The sequence below is a fragment of the Octodon degus genome, unplaced genomic scaffold (assembly GCF_000260255.1).
Source record: "Octodon degus isolate 3935 unplaced genomic scaffold, OctDeg1.0 scaffold00203, whole genome shotgun sequence".
Classification (NCBI taxonomy): domain Eukaryota; kingdom Metazoa; phylum Chordata; class Mammalia; order Rodentia; family Octodontidae; genus Octodon; species Octodon degus.
The window spans coordinates 1,461,359-1,479,458 of NW_004524779.1; the positions used below are offsets into that span (position 1 = coordinate 1,461,359).

At 40.9% G+C, this 18,100-nt stretch overlaps 1 protein-coding gene across 1 annotated transcript in view; it reads left to right on the forward strand.

Annotated features, from left to right (window-relative positions):
* Tfrc (transferrin receptor) overlaps positions 1 to 18,100 on the forward strand; it is a 39,655-nt gene that overhangs the window by 4,948 nt on the left and 16,607 nt on the right. The window contains exons 2-11 of the mRNA XM_004644551.2: positions 2,890 to 2,948; positions 3,807 to 4,008; positions 4,849 to 5,059; positions 7,394 to 7,543; positions 7,906 to 8,017; positions 10,588 to 10,701; positions 11,150 to 11,248; positions 11,775 to 11,914; positions 15,139 to 15,296; positions 16,177 to 16,296. Of these exons, the coding sequence (XP_004644608.1) occupies positions 2,913 to 2,948; positions 3,807 to 4,008; positions 4,849 to 5,059; positions 7,394 to 7,543; positions 7,906 to 8,017; positions 10,588 to 10,701; positions 11,150 to 11,248; positions 11,775 to 11,914; positions 15,139 to 15,296; positions 16,177 to 16,296 (1,342 nt within the window). The 5' untranslated portion in view covers positions 2,890 to 2,912. The remainder of the gene's footprint in view (positions 1 to 2,889; positions 2,949 to 3,806; positions 4,009 to 4,848; positions 5,060 to 7,393; positions 7,544 to 7,905; positions 8,018 to 10,587; positions 10,702 to 11,149; positions 11,249 to 11,774; positions 11,915 to 15,138; positions 15,297 to 16,176; positions 16,297 to 18,100) is intronic.

Genomic DNA, 18,100 nt, shown 5'->3' on the forward strand with positions numbered 1-18,100 from the left:
ACCCCCGAGATAGGCTCAGGGTGGGACCTTTCAAAGTGGTTCTAGTGATTGGGTCTGAAAAGTGTGTGGTGGTGATAACTTTTTGTGCCAGAAGGGGGAAGAGATTGTGTTTCTGAGACTATTGTATGTCTCTGTGTGTGGCTTTTTTTTTTTTTCTTTCTTTCTTTCTTTCTTTCTTTCTTTCTTTCTTTCTTTCTTTCTTTCTTTCTTTGAGACAAGATCTCCCTCCCTGTGTAGCCCAGGCTGGGCTCAAATTCACAAGCTTCCTGCCTTAGCTTCCAGTGTGCTGGGCCTACAGGCATGTGCCATCACGCCTTGTTTTGTTTTTGAGACAGGGTCTTGCTGTATAGTTTAGGTTAGCTTTTAACTTGCTATTGTAGGCCAGGCTGGCCTCAAACCCTTAGTGATACTCTTGTCTCAGCCCCCTGAGTGCTGAGATTGTAGGTGTGTGCCACCAGACCTGGCTTTTTTATTTTTTTGAGACAGGGTCTCATTGTGTATTTCAGGCTGGCCTTAGACTTGCTTTGTATGTAGCCCAGGCTGACCTTGAACTCCAGGTGATGGATCCTCCTGCCTCCCAAGCGCTGGGATCACCATTACATGCCCCATACTCAGCTTTTTGCATCTGGTTTAAGGCTTGAATTTAATTGTTTTTCTTTATAATTTATATGATTTTCTTTGTTTTAAAATCAGCATGCTTTGTGTCATATGAGTGTCCAATGTACAAGTATACTTATGTATAGGAAAAGCCTTAAAGGAGATAGTATGCAATAAATGTATACTTTATAGATCTCAGCATAACATTTAAGTACTTGGATGCACTTGAGCCAAATTAATTAGAAAACTCAGATTTCAGTTAAGGCTTTAAGTAAACACATGGTTATAAAAGTTGATTGTAGAAGTCTGTAATGAAAAAGTACCATGGAAAAGGCTAAACTAAGGTTAATTTCTTAGATTTCCAGAGTTAATCCAATTTCTGTAACCCAGTAATCCACTGAATTTGTTGTTAGGATATCAGTTTTAGCCTTGTACGGTCGCTCAGCCTTTCAGATAATTGACCTCTTGATCTGTAAAATAGCATAACCCATGGGATTTTCATCCTCTCTGTGTCAGATCTGTCAAATGTTTGTAGTAGCTGTTACTCAGCAGGATGAGGGCTTCTGTCTTGCCGACTAGGGACCCTTTGTGGTCTCCGTAGCATGACCAGTCTGGATTCATTCTGCTTTGGGTTGGTTTTGGTTTTTCCCCAGATGGTAGTGTGGGTAGTCTTTTTGTATTAGTCCCTTTTCTTTGTGTATTCCTTAAATCTACTTAGTAGGGATGACATGCTACTAATACCCCCAAATTTCAAAAATTTGTAATTTTTAAGTTTCAAACATTTCAAGCCTGAAGGAAGAGTTGAAATTATCTATGACCCTTTAACATTATCTATGACCCTTTAACTAAATTCATCAGCTGTTAAAATTAAGTTTCCCAAGCTTCCCCACTCCCCCTTTCTGTTCTGGTAACATCTGTGCCTGAGTAAAAAATGGCCAAGCTGTGGGGTAATGCATGCTTGTAATCAGGTGGCCTCCTGTAGTCAGGAGACTGAGGCAGGAGAATAGCAAATCTAAGACCAGCCTGGGCAGCTTAGCATTATCAAGTAATTGAGTACAGACTGGACATGGTGGAGGATTCCTGTAATCCCAGCAGGGGGGGATTGCTGCAAGGAGGACAACCTGGGCTACATGGTAAGTTCAAGGACAGTCTGAACTACATAGTGAGACCCTGTCCCAAAAAAACAGTGAACAAACAAAATATAAAAAATTCTGGATATGTAGCACAGTGGTAAAGCACACTTGGATTCAAATTCCAGTACTGGAAAAAGGGAAAAAAAAAAAAAAAGTGGTCCTTGACTCTTAATATCTTGGAGCTTGAAGTAGAACTGTCACCTCTTTTTCTTTCTTTTTCTTTTTGAGACAGGTCTCACTCACAATGCAGTTCAGGCTAGCCTTCAACTCACTGTGTAGCGTAGGGTGGCCTTGAACTTGCAGCTATCTTTTTGCCTCAACCTCCCCAGGTACTGGAATTGCAGGCGTGCACTATCCCGCCCAGTAGAACAACCGCCTCTGCATCCTCTCTACTCCTGGAAAGCTCTGGACACTTCTTTTATTTCCCCAGAACCCTTTTCCTCAGGGGCCTTGCTGGGGGTTGGCCACACAAAATCCCCAGCCAGCACACCTGCTTGGAGCTGTGCCCAGGGGCAGCCTAGGACTGGGTATATACATAAGAATACATTTGTGGTGCTGGGGATTGAACTCCAGACCTGCGCTTGCCAGGCAGATGCTTATGCTGCTGAGCTATTTCCAGCTCCACTCATAAAAATAAACAGCATTATTATACTTACCAAAACATTATATAAATATAACAGCATTATTACACTTACCAAATCCAATGCTGATAGAAGAGCATTATCAAGCATATAATCAGATTCAGATTTCTTACTTGTCCCAGTAATGTCCTTCTTAGCTATCTCTATCACTGTCCCTATTTGTGTATAGGACCCAATCACCTGTCACACAAAATTTAGTTGTCATATAAATATTTTGTTTTTATCTTTTTGAGACAGGGTCTCACAATGCAATTCAGGCTGGCCTTGAACTCATTTTGTAGCTCAGGTAGGTCTTGAACTCATGGCAATCCTCCTGACTTAGCCTCCCTCCCAAGTGTTGGGATCATAGGCGTGTACCACCATGTCTAGCTTAATATTTTGGTTAAAGATCTTTTCTAGGAAAGTAATAATTTGCAAGAAAATTTGACATAATAATTAATTTAGCCTGGTAATGAAAAGTCATTAATTTGATACAGTGGCATCTATCTTATTTTATTAATTTTCTGTTTCATGACCAGATTCTTCTGTGTGACTACTCAGAATGATGAATCAAGCCAGAGCCACATTCTCGAACTTGGTAAGATGTTTTCCATTACAGGTCTGTGTGTGGAAGAATGTGAGATACATGATCAAAGCTTTTCCCACCAAGTGTGCAGTATTGCCCCAAACTGTGACCAGGCATTCTTGTATACTCAAACTGGTCATTTTGAGGTCTAAGAGATCCCACAGAGGAAGGTGTTGTGTTCAGTTTGGGTTAAGGTTAATTCTAGAAAATATGATAAGAAGATTCAGGTAGTTTGGGTATGTTGGGGGTAGCCAAGTAGGTGAGAGGAGCTAAGAAAGTATGACTCAAAATGTATAGTAGGAACTGGGCACTGTGGCCTGTGCCTGGGGTCCAGATACTTAGAAGGCTGAAGTAGGAGGTTTATTTGAGCTGAGGAGTTTTGGGCCAACCCAGGCAACAGTTAAGACCCTGTTTCCTTTAAAATAATAATGGTGTTGGTGTTGATGCGTGCGTGTGTGTGTTAGAAAATGTACAAAATCAAACCTGGAATGAAAGGGATGTATAGGATGAAGTCCAGCGTGGGACATAGCCTTCATCTACCATTAATGGAAGTGGGCGCAGGAACAGTGCTATTTTGAAAGGGGATTTTCATTTAAGAATGTGATGGGGGGCCGGGGAGATGGCTCAGTGGAATAAGCGCTTCCCTGGCAAGTGCAAGGGCCTGAGTTCAATCCCCGGTTCTGCCCCCCCCCAAAAAAAAAAAAATGTGATAGGTCATAGCAGTGGACTACTAACAAGTATAGTATGTGACCAGACTTGCTGTAAACGCTCCTAATTTCCTTCATCTATATGATGCTTTCTTTTCTTTTCTTTCTTTCTTTCTTTTTTTTTTTTTTTGATACTTTCTTAAAAAAAAAAAAAAAATCGCAGTTTGGTGGAGAACCATTGTCATATACCCGGTTTAGTCTGGCCCGGCACATGGATGGAGATAACAGTCATGTGGAGATGAAATTGGCTGCAGATGAGGATGAAAATACTGACAATAACATGAGAGCCAATGTCAAAACACCAAGAAGATGTAGTGGAAGCATCTGTTACAGTGCTATTGCTGTTGCCGTCTTTTTCTTGATTGGTAAGTATTTCTTACACCCAGCTGCGGGAAGGCCATTATTTCAACTCAGCTGTTCTTTCTGTACTTTGTAAGTGCCACTGTGCAAGGAATATGAATATGATAGGACTAAGATTCTGTACCTGCCAGTTTAGTCTGGTGGGAGAAGAGAAAGCGGTGAGTCATTGCAGTATAATGCACAGATGTTATCCTGGAAGGAGCGCAGGATACTTGAGACATGGGAGCAGCCGGAGGTTTCGAGGAAGGCTCCTGGTAGGACAAGGTATACACCCGTGTTTTAAGGAGGTAACCGTAAAATAGTTATACAGTTTAATCATTATTGTATAATGCACTGGATCATGTGGGGGTTTTTATTTTAATTTTATTGAGAAATATGAATGAGACTTTTCAAAGCTGATTAATAGGACAGTTTCATAATCAATGCATTGTACATTGTTATCTTCTTAGTGGTTTATCCATAGTACAAGAAGCAGACAGGATAGCCTGTCCAAACACTATTAGTACACCTTTTTCTTCTCATTGAATTAAACGAAAGTAGCTGTATATCTATCCTAACTATTTTGTATATATAAATACAAAATGTGGATCATGTGGTTTAAAACCATATTTGCTTTCACTCTTTTTTTTTTTTTTTTTGCGGAACCGGGAATTGAACTCAGACCCTTGCACTTGCCAGGGAAGCGCTTATTCTACTGAGCCATCTCCCCAGCCCCATTTGCTTTCAGATTACCTAAAATTTAATTGAATGCCAATATTTTCAGGGCTTAGGTGAAAATAATAATTCTTACAGAGCTAGATTCCAAATGAATTCAATGAATTTAACTTCACAACTTTTTATGTTAGGATTTATGATCGGGTATCTGGGCTACTGTAAACGTGTAGAACCAAAGGGTGAGTGTGAGAGAACAGAAGCCACGGATGTGATGAAGGGGTCAGATGACCTGGAGCAAGAAGAGGAAGAGATTCCTCAGCTGCCTTCTCGCTTGTACTGGGAAGACCTCAAAACTATGCTGTCTAAGAAACTTGACCCCGCAAAGTTCGGCAGCACCGTCAAGTAAGCTCGCACTGTAGTACCTGACCAAACCTTTCCCAGCTGCAATATCTGAGCAAACACTGCTGACCAGTGCAGTGAGGCCACACCGCTGCGGTGGACTAACACAAGGGAAGCAGAGGGGAGGCTTCCCCTGGTAGCTCGGGCACGGGTGAGAGGTCAGTAGGAATCAGAACTGTGCTGGGAGAGAATTCAGAACCTTCCTCAAAATTTACATATAGGTACTTGCTCTAACCTGTGTTTTTGGTGTCTTATTTTTAGTCTCAGGCTTTGTTCTACTCTGATGTTATACTGAACTATTTTATAGCATCATGTTGAGTCCCGCTGCTGTCCCCAGTCATCAGGCTCTTTCTTCATCTTGGTTCATGGCTAATTTGAGTGTCTGACTTTATAGCTCTGGTGTGCCATATTTTCTGCTGGTTCTCACCTATGAACTTATACCTTATTCTTAAGGTTTTTGTTTTCTATTTTGTTTTGGTTTTTTGAGGCAGTCTCACTCTGCAGTTCAGGCTACTCCCCTGTGTGGCCTGGCTGCCCTCATGGCAGTCCTCCTGACTCAACCTCCTAAACGCTGGGATTATAGATAAGTACCACCATGCCCATGTCTGTCCCTGGTTTTTACCTTAGGTGTCTATAAAGAACAAATTAACCTTTTGCCTTTTGATTGCTTCATAGAGTTTCAGTGTTTTTGTTTTTGTTTTTGTTTCTAGTACCAGGGATCAAACTCAGGGCCTTGCACATTCCATTCAGGCACTTACCACTGAGCTGTCTCCCCATCCCGTTTCAGTGGTTTTAAATTACAAATCTTGGCATTTTTACTTTTGTGGGAGTTTTTTCATTCTTTTTGTTGTTGTTGCTTTGGTTTTTTGAGACTGGGTCTTGTTTTGTAGTTCAGGTCCACCCTGCTGAACTCAATGTAGTCCAGGCTGGCCTCAAACTTAAGTAATCCTCCTGCCTCAGCCTCCAAAGTGCTGAGATTACAGGTGTGTGTCACCATGCATGGAAGTGAGGGTTTTTTGTTTTATTTTATTTTTAGTACATGTTTGCAGCACATGATTACATTCGTTATGGGAGTTGGTACATGTACATGATATACCTTAATCTTTTTTTGTATGTACTTTGAGTTTCTCATGAGAGAAACCGTGTAATGTACATGTACATGACATACCTTAATCCTTTTTTGTATGTACTTTGAGCGTCTCATATGAGAAACCGTGTAATGTGTAAGTGCATGTGTCCAGTTTATGTCACTTAATAGTATGGCCTCAAAGTGCATTTGTTTTCCTACAGATGACCCAAGTTTATCCTTTATGGCGGAGTGGTACTCCATTGTGTGTAAATACCACATTTCTTTTATCCATTCATCTGTTGATGGACACAAAGACCGCTTCCATAATTTTTGTTTGTTTTTGGTTGTTTTGAGTCAGGATTTTTATCTGGTACAGGTTTGCATTAAACTCTCTATGTAGCCCAGGCTGGCTTCAAACTCATGGTGATCCTCATGCCTCGGCTTCCCTACAAATGTGTGACACCACACCCTGCTTGCTTCCTAGATTTAACTATTGAGTTGTGCTGTTACAAATATGGGTGTGCATCAATCACTGTAAACAGTGACTAACTATTGTATATGTTGTATAGCTGGCATTATGGATAAAAGTAAAAATGTAGGTAGTCCATGAAAAAATAAACATATCTCTAATAATTGAGTCAGTCTAGAAAGCTCGAGGCTGGGGAGATAGCTTGGCAGTCTATGCGCCTGCTGGAAAAGCACAAGGACCAGGGTTTGATCCCAGTTGTGGGTGCTCCCAGCTGGCCTCTGAGACCGAGTGTGAGACAGGAGGATTGCTTCAAGTCTGATCCTGAGCCATGTAGTAAGACCTTGTACCAAATAAATAAATAAATAAATAAATAAATAAATAAATACTCCAGAGGATATCAGACAATGAACACTTTTAACCCAGGGGATTCAGAATGTTTCAGAGAGGTGAAGATGGAAGCTAGACGTCCTCTGTCCAGTAGAGGAGGGTCACTAGCTTGCACTTGCCATGGTGGGTCTCCAGAAAGCTGCACATTTCCCCTAAAGCCATCCTACAAGGGTGTGTTGTATTAGGATGGGGCTCTTGGGGAGTGTATTATAATGGACAAAGGTTTGAACAAGTTTATAGTAATGTTCCTTAAGATAGGGTTTTATTGTTTTTTTCTATCTGGCAATGCCAAATTTTTAGGTCATTGTTCACGTATCTGAACTAAAAGGGATAATACAAATCAGTTCTTGTTTTATTCTTGAGTTAAACACTAATTTAAATACACATTTTAATTGAGGCTTTTTTCTTCCAGGCAGCTTAATCAAAATACGTACATCCCTCGTGAGGCTGGATCTGCAAATGACGAGACTCTCGCCTATTTTATTGAGAATCAGTTCAGTGAATATAAACTCAGCAAAGTCTGGCGGAATGAACACTATGTGAAGATTCAGGTCAAAAGCAGGTGTGTGAAAAGATGATAAACTTACAGGAGTAAGTAATTTCATGTATGGAAAATAAAGTAGACTTTCAAAGTAGGAATCAGTCTTTAAGATACGAGTAAAATTCCCTCAAGACAAGAAACACAGAGCAAAAAAAAAGAAAGAAAGAAAAAAAGAAACAGAGCAAATGCAGATATACTAATGGTTTTTTTGTTTTGAGACAGGATGTTGCTATCTGGTTCAGGCTGGTTCTGAACTCACTAAGTAGCCCAGGCTGGCCTTGCTCGCAGTGATTTTCCTTCAGCCTCTGGAGTGCTGGCCTATTTTTCGTCCAAGAATGGCCTTAGCTTCATTTTAATTTAATCTTTTGTTTTTTCTTTTTTAGCACTGCTCCAAACTCTGTGACCCTGATTGAGACAGGTGGGAAAAGTGACATGTCATACCTGGTGGAGAATCCTGAGGGTTTCGTGGCGTACAGTAAGGCCGCAACAGTTACTGTGAGTAAGGCCAGCAGTGTGGGAAACTCTGCTGACTCACTTGGCTAGTCCTTGTTCTTTTTCCTCTACTGTTCTTGGGAGTTATACTCCAAAATCACTTGCAAGATGTCACTGAGCGTAAGATAGACAATCTTGTTCTCAATCCTCTAAGTGTCTCAGTCAAAATAAATTGCAAGGGGCTGGTGAGATGGCTCAGTGGTCTAAAGCACCTACTTAGAACAAGCTAAGCTAAGCAAAAGCACAGGGACCGCGGTTCAATCCCCCAGCACCACATGCCAGCCAGCCCCGCCCCCTGGTGGGCTGAGCTGGCCACACACACACACACACACACACACACACACACACACAATAAATAAATAAATAAAAATTTAAAAAACAAACAAAAAATAAAAATAAAAAAATAAATTGCAAGACCTAAATAAATCTTAGTGCTCACCTCTTTGGTCACCCTGACCTTCTTACTGTGCATGGTGAAACTCAATGATGAGATCACTGGCTTTCATTTTGCCTAAGTGAAAAAGCTCAGGCGTAAAAAGCTCCCATCTCAAGACCCTTATAAAATTCATCTGGGTGTATAGTGCACACCTCTAATCCCGGTACTTCAGGAGGATGAGGCAAAAGAATTTTCATGAGTTTTGAGGTCTGTCTGGGCTTCATAGTTCAAAGTCAGCCTGGAATGCTTAGTGAGATTCATTCTCAAAGAACAAAATTTGCTTTTCCCTTCACCAGTCCTCCCTAAACACAAAGTAGTTGGTTCCTTTACTTCATGGACATCTCTTCAGTATTGCTTCAGCAGGGAGGGTTTTTTTTTTTTTCCAAAAAAACTTCATGCTCAGCAGATTAAAGTGCCTTCTTAGGCAGATTCAGGGGCTGGGGATTCGTTCCCCTGGGGTGCTGTTCTCTGCCAGCCCCACCCCTGGGGCACACTGAGGGCCTGCTAAGTGAGACTGGGTGTGGTGGCATGTGCCTGTAATCCTGATGCTTGGGAGGCTGAAAATAGGATCACTATGAGTGATCTGTATAGTGAGTCCCTGTAGACTCTGTACTAAATACATTTAAAAAAGATTTTAAAAAATTTCATCCCTTTGCCCTTATTCTGTCATTATTTTCCTCATAGTGTTTCTTACAGCTGACATCTGACATCACCTGCCTGTTTGTTTCCACTAGTAGGTGAGCAGCATGAAGAGCTAACTCAGGGTTAGTTTCATGTCATGTCTCAGAGTGCTTGACACTCGGGAGTTTTTGCTAAGTAAATGTGTATTCCTAATGGCCCACCCAGGGATAGATATGAATACTTGTCTTGGCTGGGCATGCAGCATGGTGGTTGAATGCTTGTGTACAATACATGAGGGCCTAGATTCAGTCTCCAGCACCACAGAAACCAGTACACTGGCTGGGGTCTGGTCTTAATTTGATTCTTTTATGCTTGAGCTTTTAAAACTTCGCCTGAGAAATAGATAAGAACCAAGTAGATTTGGGGTGAGAGGTGATGGTGGATCTTGCTAGATACTTTAGGCCTAAACTTGAGGACATCATCCTTCTTCAGACTTGCAAGTGCTGGGATTACAAGCATATGCCATCATGCCTGACTTTTTTATTACTATTTTTAATGGTGTATTTTCAGGTTAAAAGTCACACTGGGGGTATACTTGAGAGGTGCAAATGAAAGGTGATGGCTATTATCTTTCTGTTACCTGTATTACTTTCTCCAGAATGTACAAGGCATGACTTTAGAGATAGCTACAGAACATGGAGGACCTTACTTTATCTGCAAGCTTTATATTCAGATGCTGGGTGTTATCAGGTTATAGCTGCTCTTGGGAGCAATGTAGAGCTTTAGAACACTATGATGACAACTTAAATAATCATCTAAGAATTGGTTTAAGATACTTTATTCTAGTGTATGGCATTTCAAATTTTTTTGAGGTTTATTATCAGAGTTTTCAGTTAAACTATTCCTACTCCACATATGTCCTCAATGTCTGAGGTTCATGTGTAGAAACCTTACATAACTGTTGCCTCTATGATGAGCCTTTATATGCGTCTGTGCTTTTTTTTTTTTTTTTTTTGGTGAAACCGGGGATTGAACTCAGGCCCTTGCACTTGCCAGGCAAGCGCTTATTCTACTGAGCCATCTCCCCAGCTCTGCATCTGTGCTTAACAAATCCTATTATCCTTTCTTTTGCCCAGAAAATACCCTGTAAAGGCAGTCAGACATAAGGAAAAACATACCTACAGGAGGCCCGAAATTTTGATTTCACTCCGGTTTCAAATAGGTTTCATTGTGTTCTTTAGGCTGGCCTTGAGCTCATAGCGATCCTCCTGACTCAGCCTGAGTGCTGGGAATACAGGCGTGTGCCACCTGCCCAGGCTTAATTTCACTCTTGATAACTCCAGCCAGTTTTGACTTTAAAGCTCTCATCTCTTTTTGGCTTCCCCTGCCCCCTTTTTTTTTTTTTTTTTCCCTCTCTTGGTTTTCGCTCCTAGGTTTGATCTATAAAAATGCTTCTGTTTCATATTATATAGTTGATCTGATGTGATCTTCATTAAACCTATTATGTTTGTTTTAGGGTAAACTGGTTCATGCTAACTTTGGTACTAAAGAGGACTTTGAGAATTTAAAAACTTCAGTGAATGGATCTTTAGTGATTGTAAGAGCAGGGAAAATTACTTTTGCAGAAAAGGTGAGTATGGGTTATTTTACTTTTATTTTTATTTATTTTTAATTTTTTTTGGAGCACTGGAGATTGAACTCAGGACCTTGCGCTTGCCAGGCAAGTGCTTATTCTAAGTATGGGTTATTTTAAATACACAGTATCTTCAGTTGCATGACATTTTTCTATATTTCAAATATTTCAGTTATAGATATATTGTATTAAAAAAAAAACCCTAAAAGCCAAATCTGTGTAGTAGAGAGTGGAAAACATCAAAAGACTATGGTTGTCTTAGATGAATTTTCATTATTTCTATTTTCCATACTCTTAATGAGTTTTATGAAATTTTTTTCCTGTAAGTATGCTATTGAAAATATTGGGAGTACAATCTGATCCTTTAGCATAAAGTCTAGTATGTGTTATTCACATTTTATTTGATCAGATCTTCATTGTCTGAGCTTTTTATGTGTTTCTCTAGGTTTCAAATGCTGCAAGCTTAAATGCACTTGGTGTCTTGATATACCTGGACCAGGCAAAGTTTCCCATCATTAAGGCAGACCTTCCAGTCTTTGGTCATGTGAGTTCTTACTGAGTTCTCCTACTTGTTTGTGGATTCCATTCACCTTAGTAGAAATAGACCTGTACTTTCCTTAAATGCTCTTTTTGGGAGAGTTTCAGCAGAAAGCAAGATTTGTAGTACACTGACTCTGAGACCTTACTGCTAGTAATTGTTCATCAGTAGTACTTCATCAACCAGGTATAGTGGTGCACATCTATAATCCTTGCACTCACAAGGCTATGGCAGGATTACTGTGAGTTCAAGAACAGCTTGTGCTACATATATAGGAAGTTCAAGACTGGCCTGAACTACATAGTGATACCCTGTCTTCCCAAAAATAACCAGAAAAAATATCTCATCAGTAGTGCCGTCAGTTGAGAACTTGGCAAGTCCTACATAAGAGTGAAAGTTACATTGTAGTCATGTAGACTTTGAGATTAAGCTGCTAATGTCATGTGGGCGGTGGCCTCTCATCAAGTCTAGGTCTTCTAGGGAAATTACTAAGGAAGTTCCTGCAGAGTTAATTACACTCTTGTTTTTTTAGGCTCATCTGGGAACGGGCGACCCTTACACACCTGGGTTCCCTTCTTTCAATCATACCCAGTTTCCACCGTCTCAGTCATCTGGATTGCCTACCATACCTGTCCAAACCATCTCCAGACAGGCTGCAGAACAGCTGTTTGGGTAAGTTCTTAATAGAAAGCTGTCTTGCAGGATGAGGTTTATGATGAGGGAAAAATGAGATGTTTCATTTGATTTGATCAAGGCTTAAACATTTTGTTTTAATTTTACTCTTGTGGGAGTTTGAGTGTGGTTAACTATTAACTTGATATGGATAAAAATGAAGAAGACTTTCCTTCGCAGTGGTCTTGTTAATAAATACTGGACTTGGGAACTCAGGAGTCCTTGTCCACCTCACCTCAGTGAAATCCTCCTGTGGTTTTCTGGCTTAGCTTTTACTTGAGTGTATCTTTGATGGAGCATGGAGCATGAGGTCAACTATGGCAACACATGCTGTTACTGGAGAAAATGTGTTAGGATTTATGTTGAGTTTTCCCTGTAATGCCCATTAGTCCTGGATTATTTTTTTATGATTATAGCACACAGTGATTTTCATCTCTCTGTTACAGACTATATGTCTTCCTTTCTCATGACACTTTCTAGATGCTTTACTGGGACAATTGATTCTCCTTGATATCCTCCTTTGAGTAGTAAAATCTTTCTTTAAAAATAGAACCTAAAGCTGGAGTTGCACACACCTGTAATCTCAGCTCTCAGAAGGTTGAAGTAGGAGGATGGCTTTGTTCAAGGCCGGCCAGCCTGGGGTGCATAGTTGAGACCCTGTCTCATTAAACAAAAGAACCTAAAACTAAGAAAGAAAGAAAAAACACAATGGTAAGGACAAAAAATAGAACCAGTCAAGTATGGTAGCTCATGCCTATAATCCTAGCACTTGGGAGGCAAGTCAGGAAGATAACCATGAGTTTAAGGCCAACCTGGATCACATAGTGATGGCCTGCTTCAAAAAATAAGCACTGCAGACAAATAAAAAAACAAAAAGAAGATCCATCAAAAAATAAAACTAAAGGGGCCAGGGAGATAGCTCAGTAGGGCCTAAGTTCAATCACCAGTTCTGCAAAAAAAATAAATAAAAATAAAAAAAATTAAACTAGAGCCTAGGGGAGCATAGTGGCATATGTCTATAGTCCCAGGTATTTGGGAGGGTCACTGCATACTTGAAGTTCCAGACCAGCTTGCTTAGCAGAGCAAGACCCTCATCTAAAAAAAAAAAAAAGAAAGAAAGAAAGAAAGATGTGCTGGAGAGGTGGCTCAGAGGCATAAGCACCTACCTGGCAAGTACAAGAACCCAAGTTCGATCCTTGGCCTTGGATCTCCAGGTACACCATCTTGGCCTACTGTGTGGCTCCTGAACTGGGTGTGGTGGCTTATGCCTATAATCCTAGCACTCAGGAGGTTGAGCCAGGAGGATCTCTTCGAGTTTGTGACTGGCCAGAGGACTACAGAAGTGAGCACAAAGCCAGTCCAAACTTTACAGTGAGACCCTGTGTCCAAAAAAAAGAAAAAAAAAAAAAAAAAAAAAGACAGTCTAATTGATATATATATGTCATCTATTTTTGTTTTTATTTTTTCCTGGTACTGCAGATTGAACCCAGGGCCTTAGGATTGAGCTATATCCTTAGCTTGGTTTTGCTTTGTTTTGTTATTGAGATGTTGACTCACTGTGTAGTTTAAGCTGGCCTAGAACTCATTATGTGTGCCAACCTGGCCTTGTGATCCTCCTGTCTCAGCCTCCCAAGTGCTGGGATTACACATGCACCACCATACTCAGTTTAATCTTTGAGATGTTCTCACTAAATTACACACAGGGCTCAAACTTGTGATTGTCTTGCCTCACCTTTCAGTGTTTTGGGAGTATAGGTGTGCTCACAATGTTTGGCACATTTTTATCTTGATGTGGAATATTTCTTACCTGGTATCATCACAGACTGGATATCTATTTTCAGACTCTTTTAAAGCATCAGGTTGACACAGATTGAGTTACTCTCACTCCTGTAAATGTGTTTTAGGGCCATTCAGATAGCTCAGCAGACTAAAGCGCCTGTTTAGGCAGAGCACAGCAGCCAGGGTTTCATCCCCCTGCGTGTCATGCCAGCCCTGCCCCCAAGGCACTGAGACAGCGTTTAAGACTGGGCATGGTGGTGTGTGCCTGAAATCCCAGCGCTTGGGAGCTGGAAACAGGAGGATCACTATGAGTCCAATCTCCCTAGTGAGACCCTGTAGGCCCTGTCCTAAATACAAAATGAATAAATAAACAGACAAATAAATCTGTTTTATCTATTTAGTTGTATTGATAGGTAAGAGATCCGACTTACTAGAATGGTTGACCACAAGTGAAGAGCATCTATATGTAAGGGCTTTGTAAATCCCATGTGACTGTTCATGCTAAGAGGCATTTGTAGTGGGTGAGTCTCACTGACTCACTGTGCTTGTCTCTCCCAACCTGTGAAGCCAGTTCCTTCTTATAAGAGGCAATAATGTTTTGTCTTATGTTTATGCAAGTTACATGCTTGGAGCACTTATTTTTTGAGTAATGTGAGGAATCAGTTGGGAAGATACCTAATCACACAGAAATATTCTTTGTAATTGAGAAGAATGTTAAGCAGGAAGGGTTGAGAAGCATGAAAATATATTCATGGATTTTTATGTGACCTCTCCTGAGGCTATCTTGGTATGTATTTTAAATGTAAACCATACTTTTGTCTTTGGCAGAAGAGCGTATTTATTAGATGTGAATAGATAGAGGCTTCTTTTGGGAAAACTTGGATTACTGTTCTTTTTCTTTTTTCTATGTATTTGGTAGAAGGCCTTACTGCCTAGCTCAGATTCATGGTAATCCTGTTTTTAGCCTCCCCAGCGCTGGGATTACAGGCATGCATCACCATGCCTGGTCTAGGTGGCTGGCTCAGTGCACCCAGGGGTAGTACTGGGGATCGAACCCCGGTCCCTGTGCTTGCCTAAGCAGGTGCTTAGTCTGCTGAGCTATTAAGCCAGCCCAGGAAAACTTTGATTAAACTATAAGGTGGGGCCAGGGAGATGGCTCAGTAGAATAAGTGCTTGCCTGGCACGCACAAGGGCCTGAGTTCAATCCCCGGTTCCACAATCAATCAATCAATCAATCAATCAATAAAATAGAAAGTAATTCATGATTTTCAAAGGACTGCCTGTATGTTAGAGCAGGGTGCAAGTGGCCGCCAGGGAGTGAATTTTCTGTGTTCTCTTTGTGTCCTTTTAACCTGAACTTGCTGGAGTCAGAAAATGGAACTGACTTTCTAAACCTGAGGGGAGTAACTAACTCAGAACTCTGATGCCTGTTTTTTTGCTTATAGAAATATGGAAGGAGACTGTCCCACCAGCTGGAGAACAGACCATACATGTAAGCTGCAGTCGAAACAGAATAAGAATGTGAAGCTCACTGTGCAAAATGAGCTGAAAGAGATAAGGATTCTTAACATCTTTGGAGTTATTAAAGGTGTTGAAGAGCCAGGTAAAGCCTTTGTTTTGTGTTTTTCCCCCCATAATTACCTTCTAAAGAATAAAAACTGGCTTAGTGTTGTGAATTGTTAGATTCCCCCCTGGTCTTGGGACTAAAACTCAGGACCTTAAATTTGCCAGGCAGGTGCTTATACTCCTGAGCTATCTTCCTGGCCCTGAAGTGTTAAATCTTGTTTGTTCTAAAATAAGGTATTGGGGCTGGGGAGATGGCTCAGTAGAATAAGCGCTTCTCTGGCAAGTGCAAGGTCCTGAGTTCAATCCCCGGTTCCGCAAAAAAAAAAAAATAAATAAAATAAAATAAGGTATTTAGTTATCAGCTTTTTTTTTTTTTTTTTTTTTTTTGGTGGAACTGGGGATTGAACTGAGACCCTTGTGCTTGCCAGGCAAGCACTTATTCTACTGAGCTATCTCCCCAGGCCCCTATAAGTTCTGGGGTTTTTTTGGGGGGGGGTTTGGTGGAACCAGGGATTGAACTCAGGCCCTTGCTCTTGCCAGGGAAGCGCTTATTCCACTGAGCCATCTCCCTGGCCCTTATCAGCTTTATTGGGACATAACAAGGCATTAGGAAGTTGATTTGTTAGAAGCTGTTAGAAAATCTGTGTTTAATTCCTGGCATCCTAAATCAGATCTGAAGTTAGGTTTTTTCTTTTTCTTTTTTTCTTTTTGGTTTGTTGAGACAGGGTCTTACTGTATAGTTCATGTTGGCCTGGAACTCTATGTAGCCCACACTGGCTTCAGCTTCCTCTATGCTGAGATTCCAGTGTGCACCACCATGCCCATTGATACTTCTCTATTGTCGTGCTTATTCTATCGAGACTTTAGCATTATAAAATCGTTTAAAGGTTGATTGGTAAAATTTATTTTCTTTTAAGATCGCTATGTTGTAGTGGGAGCCCAGAGGGATTCCTGGGGTCCCGGAGCTGCGAAGTCCAGCGTAGGAACTGCTCTTCTGTTGGAACTTGCCCGGACATTCTCGGATATGGTCTTAAATGGTAAAGTAAAAACTTTCAGACTTTTGAACATACTGCAGTTGTAGATGATACATGCTTTTATGAATTTTGTGTTTTGTTGTTGTTGTTGGGGTTTTTTGTTTTTTAAGATTCTGTTACACTGGCCCCTCAGTTTTTTTTTTGTGTGTGTGTGTTTTTCCTTTTGGTGCCAGGAATTGAACTTGGGACCTTGTACTTGCCAGGCAGGCACTTTTGCCACTGAGCTATATCCATGGCCCCGACCCTCAGTTCTTTTTAAGACCTTTATTTTTAATTTATTTTAATTTTTTTTATTAATACATGTTTATAGTATATAATAATTATTTTCTCTTTTTTGTGTGTATGGCTGGCTCAGGCCGCCCTAGGGGTGGAGCTGGCATGCATGTGGTACAGGCGATCGAACCATGGTCCCTACATTTGCCTAAGCAGACACTTTAGAGCACTGATCTATGTTGCTGTCCCATATAATGATTACTTTCATTGTGGGGAGTTGGTATGTGTATATATCTTAATCTTTTTACTTTTTGTTTTGATTTCTTGGATCACTTTTTTTTTTTTTAAGACAAGGTCTCACACTGTCCTTCAGGCTAGCTTAGGAGGCTGAAAACAGGAGGATCACTGTGAGTGTGATCTACGTAGTGAGACCCTGTAGACCCTGTATCCCCCTACACTGAATGAAAAAACAAAACAAAACAGGTTTATTGGTACATTTTAAGTATGCAAAATTACCACATTTATCATAAGGAACTTATCCCTGTATATGATATAGCTTTATTCTTCCCCCCTCCTTTACTCTCCCTTCAACCTCTCTTTTCCTCTTTATTTACAGAAGTTTGCTTCCATTTTTTTCTCTTTTTGCAGTTTTTTCTCTTTCCTTCTTGCCTCCTTCCTAGTTCTCCTTCCCACTGGAACATTTTCTTCCTATTTCACAATGTCTATTACACATTTTTTGATGCTTAGTTCTTAAACACAAAGTAGATTGTCTTTTGGAGCTGCCCTTTGGCTTTGAAATGATTCTTCTTGAAGTACATTCTTGGTGATGGGAACCAGGAGTTTCTGTGAGACACTAAGAAGTATTCTCCTGAGCCCTAATTCTGAGATTGGCACCTCAAGAATGAAATGGGGTCGTAATATGCATCAGCCTAGCAGCAGAGGCATTGCACCTTCTGTGTGATGAAACCTTACTGCTGCTCCTGGGCCTCGCTGCCGCTCCTGGGCCTCGCCGCTGCTCCACACCCTTCTGCCACATGCACACCTTTGCTGGTTTGGGCTGTAGGGTAACTGCAGTGCTTAACCTTTCTAGACCATAATGCAGGAGAATCCACACCCAGGGAAATGGGTGGTGTAGGGCAGCAGCGCAGGCAGTGCCCACAGGCGCTGTTGTGAAAGTTACCTGAAGTGTGCTATTTAAATTTATGAATTTTTATTTAAAAAAAATAAAAGTAACTGCATTTTTTAAACTGTGCCCCAGCCAACTGTTCTTGAGGAAGACAAGCATTGTGTTTTTGCTGTAACTTCAAGCATCTTTGGTCTGGAGGGTAAGGCCCCCAAAGAATAGAGCAGTAAAAGGGTGACTCCAAGTGAGCCAGCACCTTACATGCAGATGATCTCCAAGCCTCTTGTGTAGGTAACTTGAAAATTGGATTCTTGATCCTTTAGTGTTCTTTTACCTGGAGTCTCAAAAGAAAAAAAAAATCTAGGGACCGGGGAGCTAGCTCAGTAGAATAAGCGCTTCCCTGGCAAGCACAAGGACCTGAGTTCAATCCCTGGTTCTGGGGGAAAAAAAAAAAATCTACTTTTGAAATCT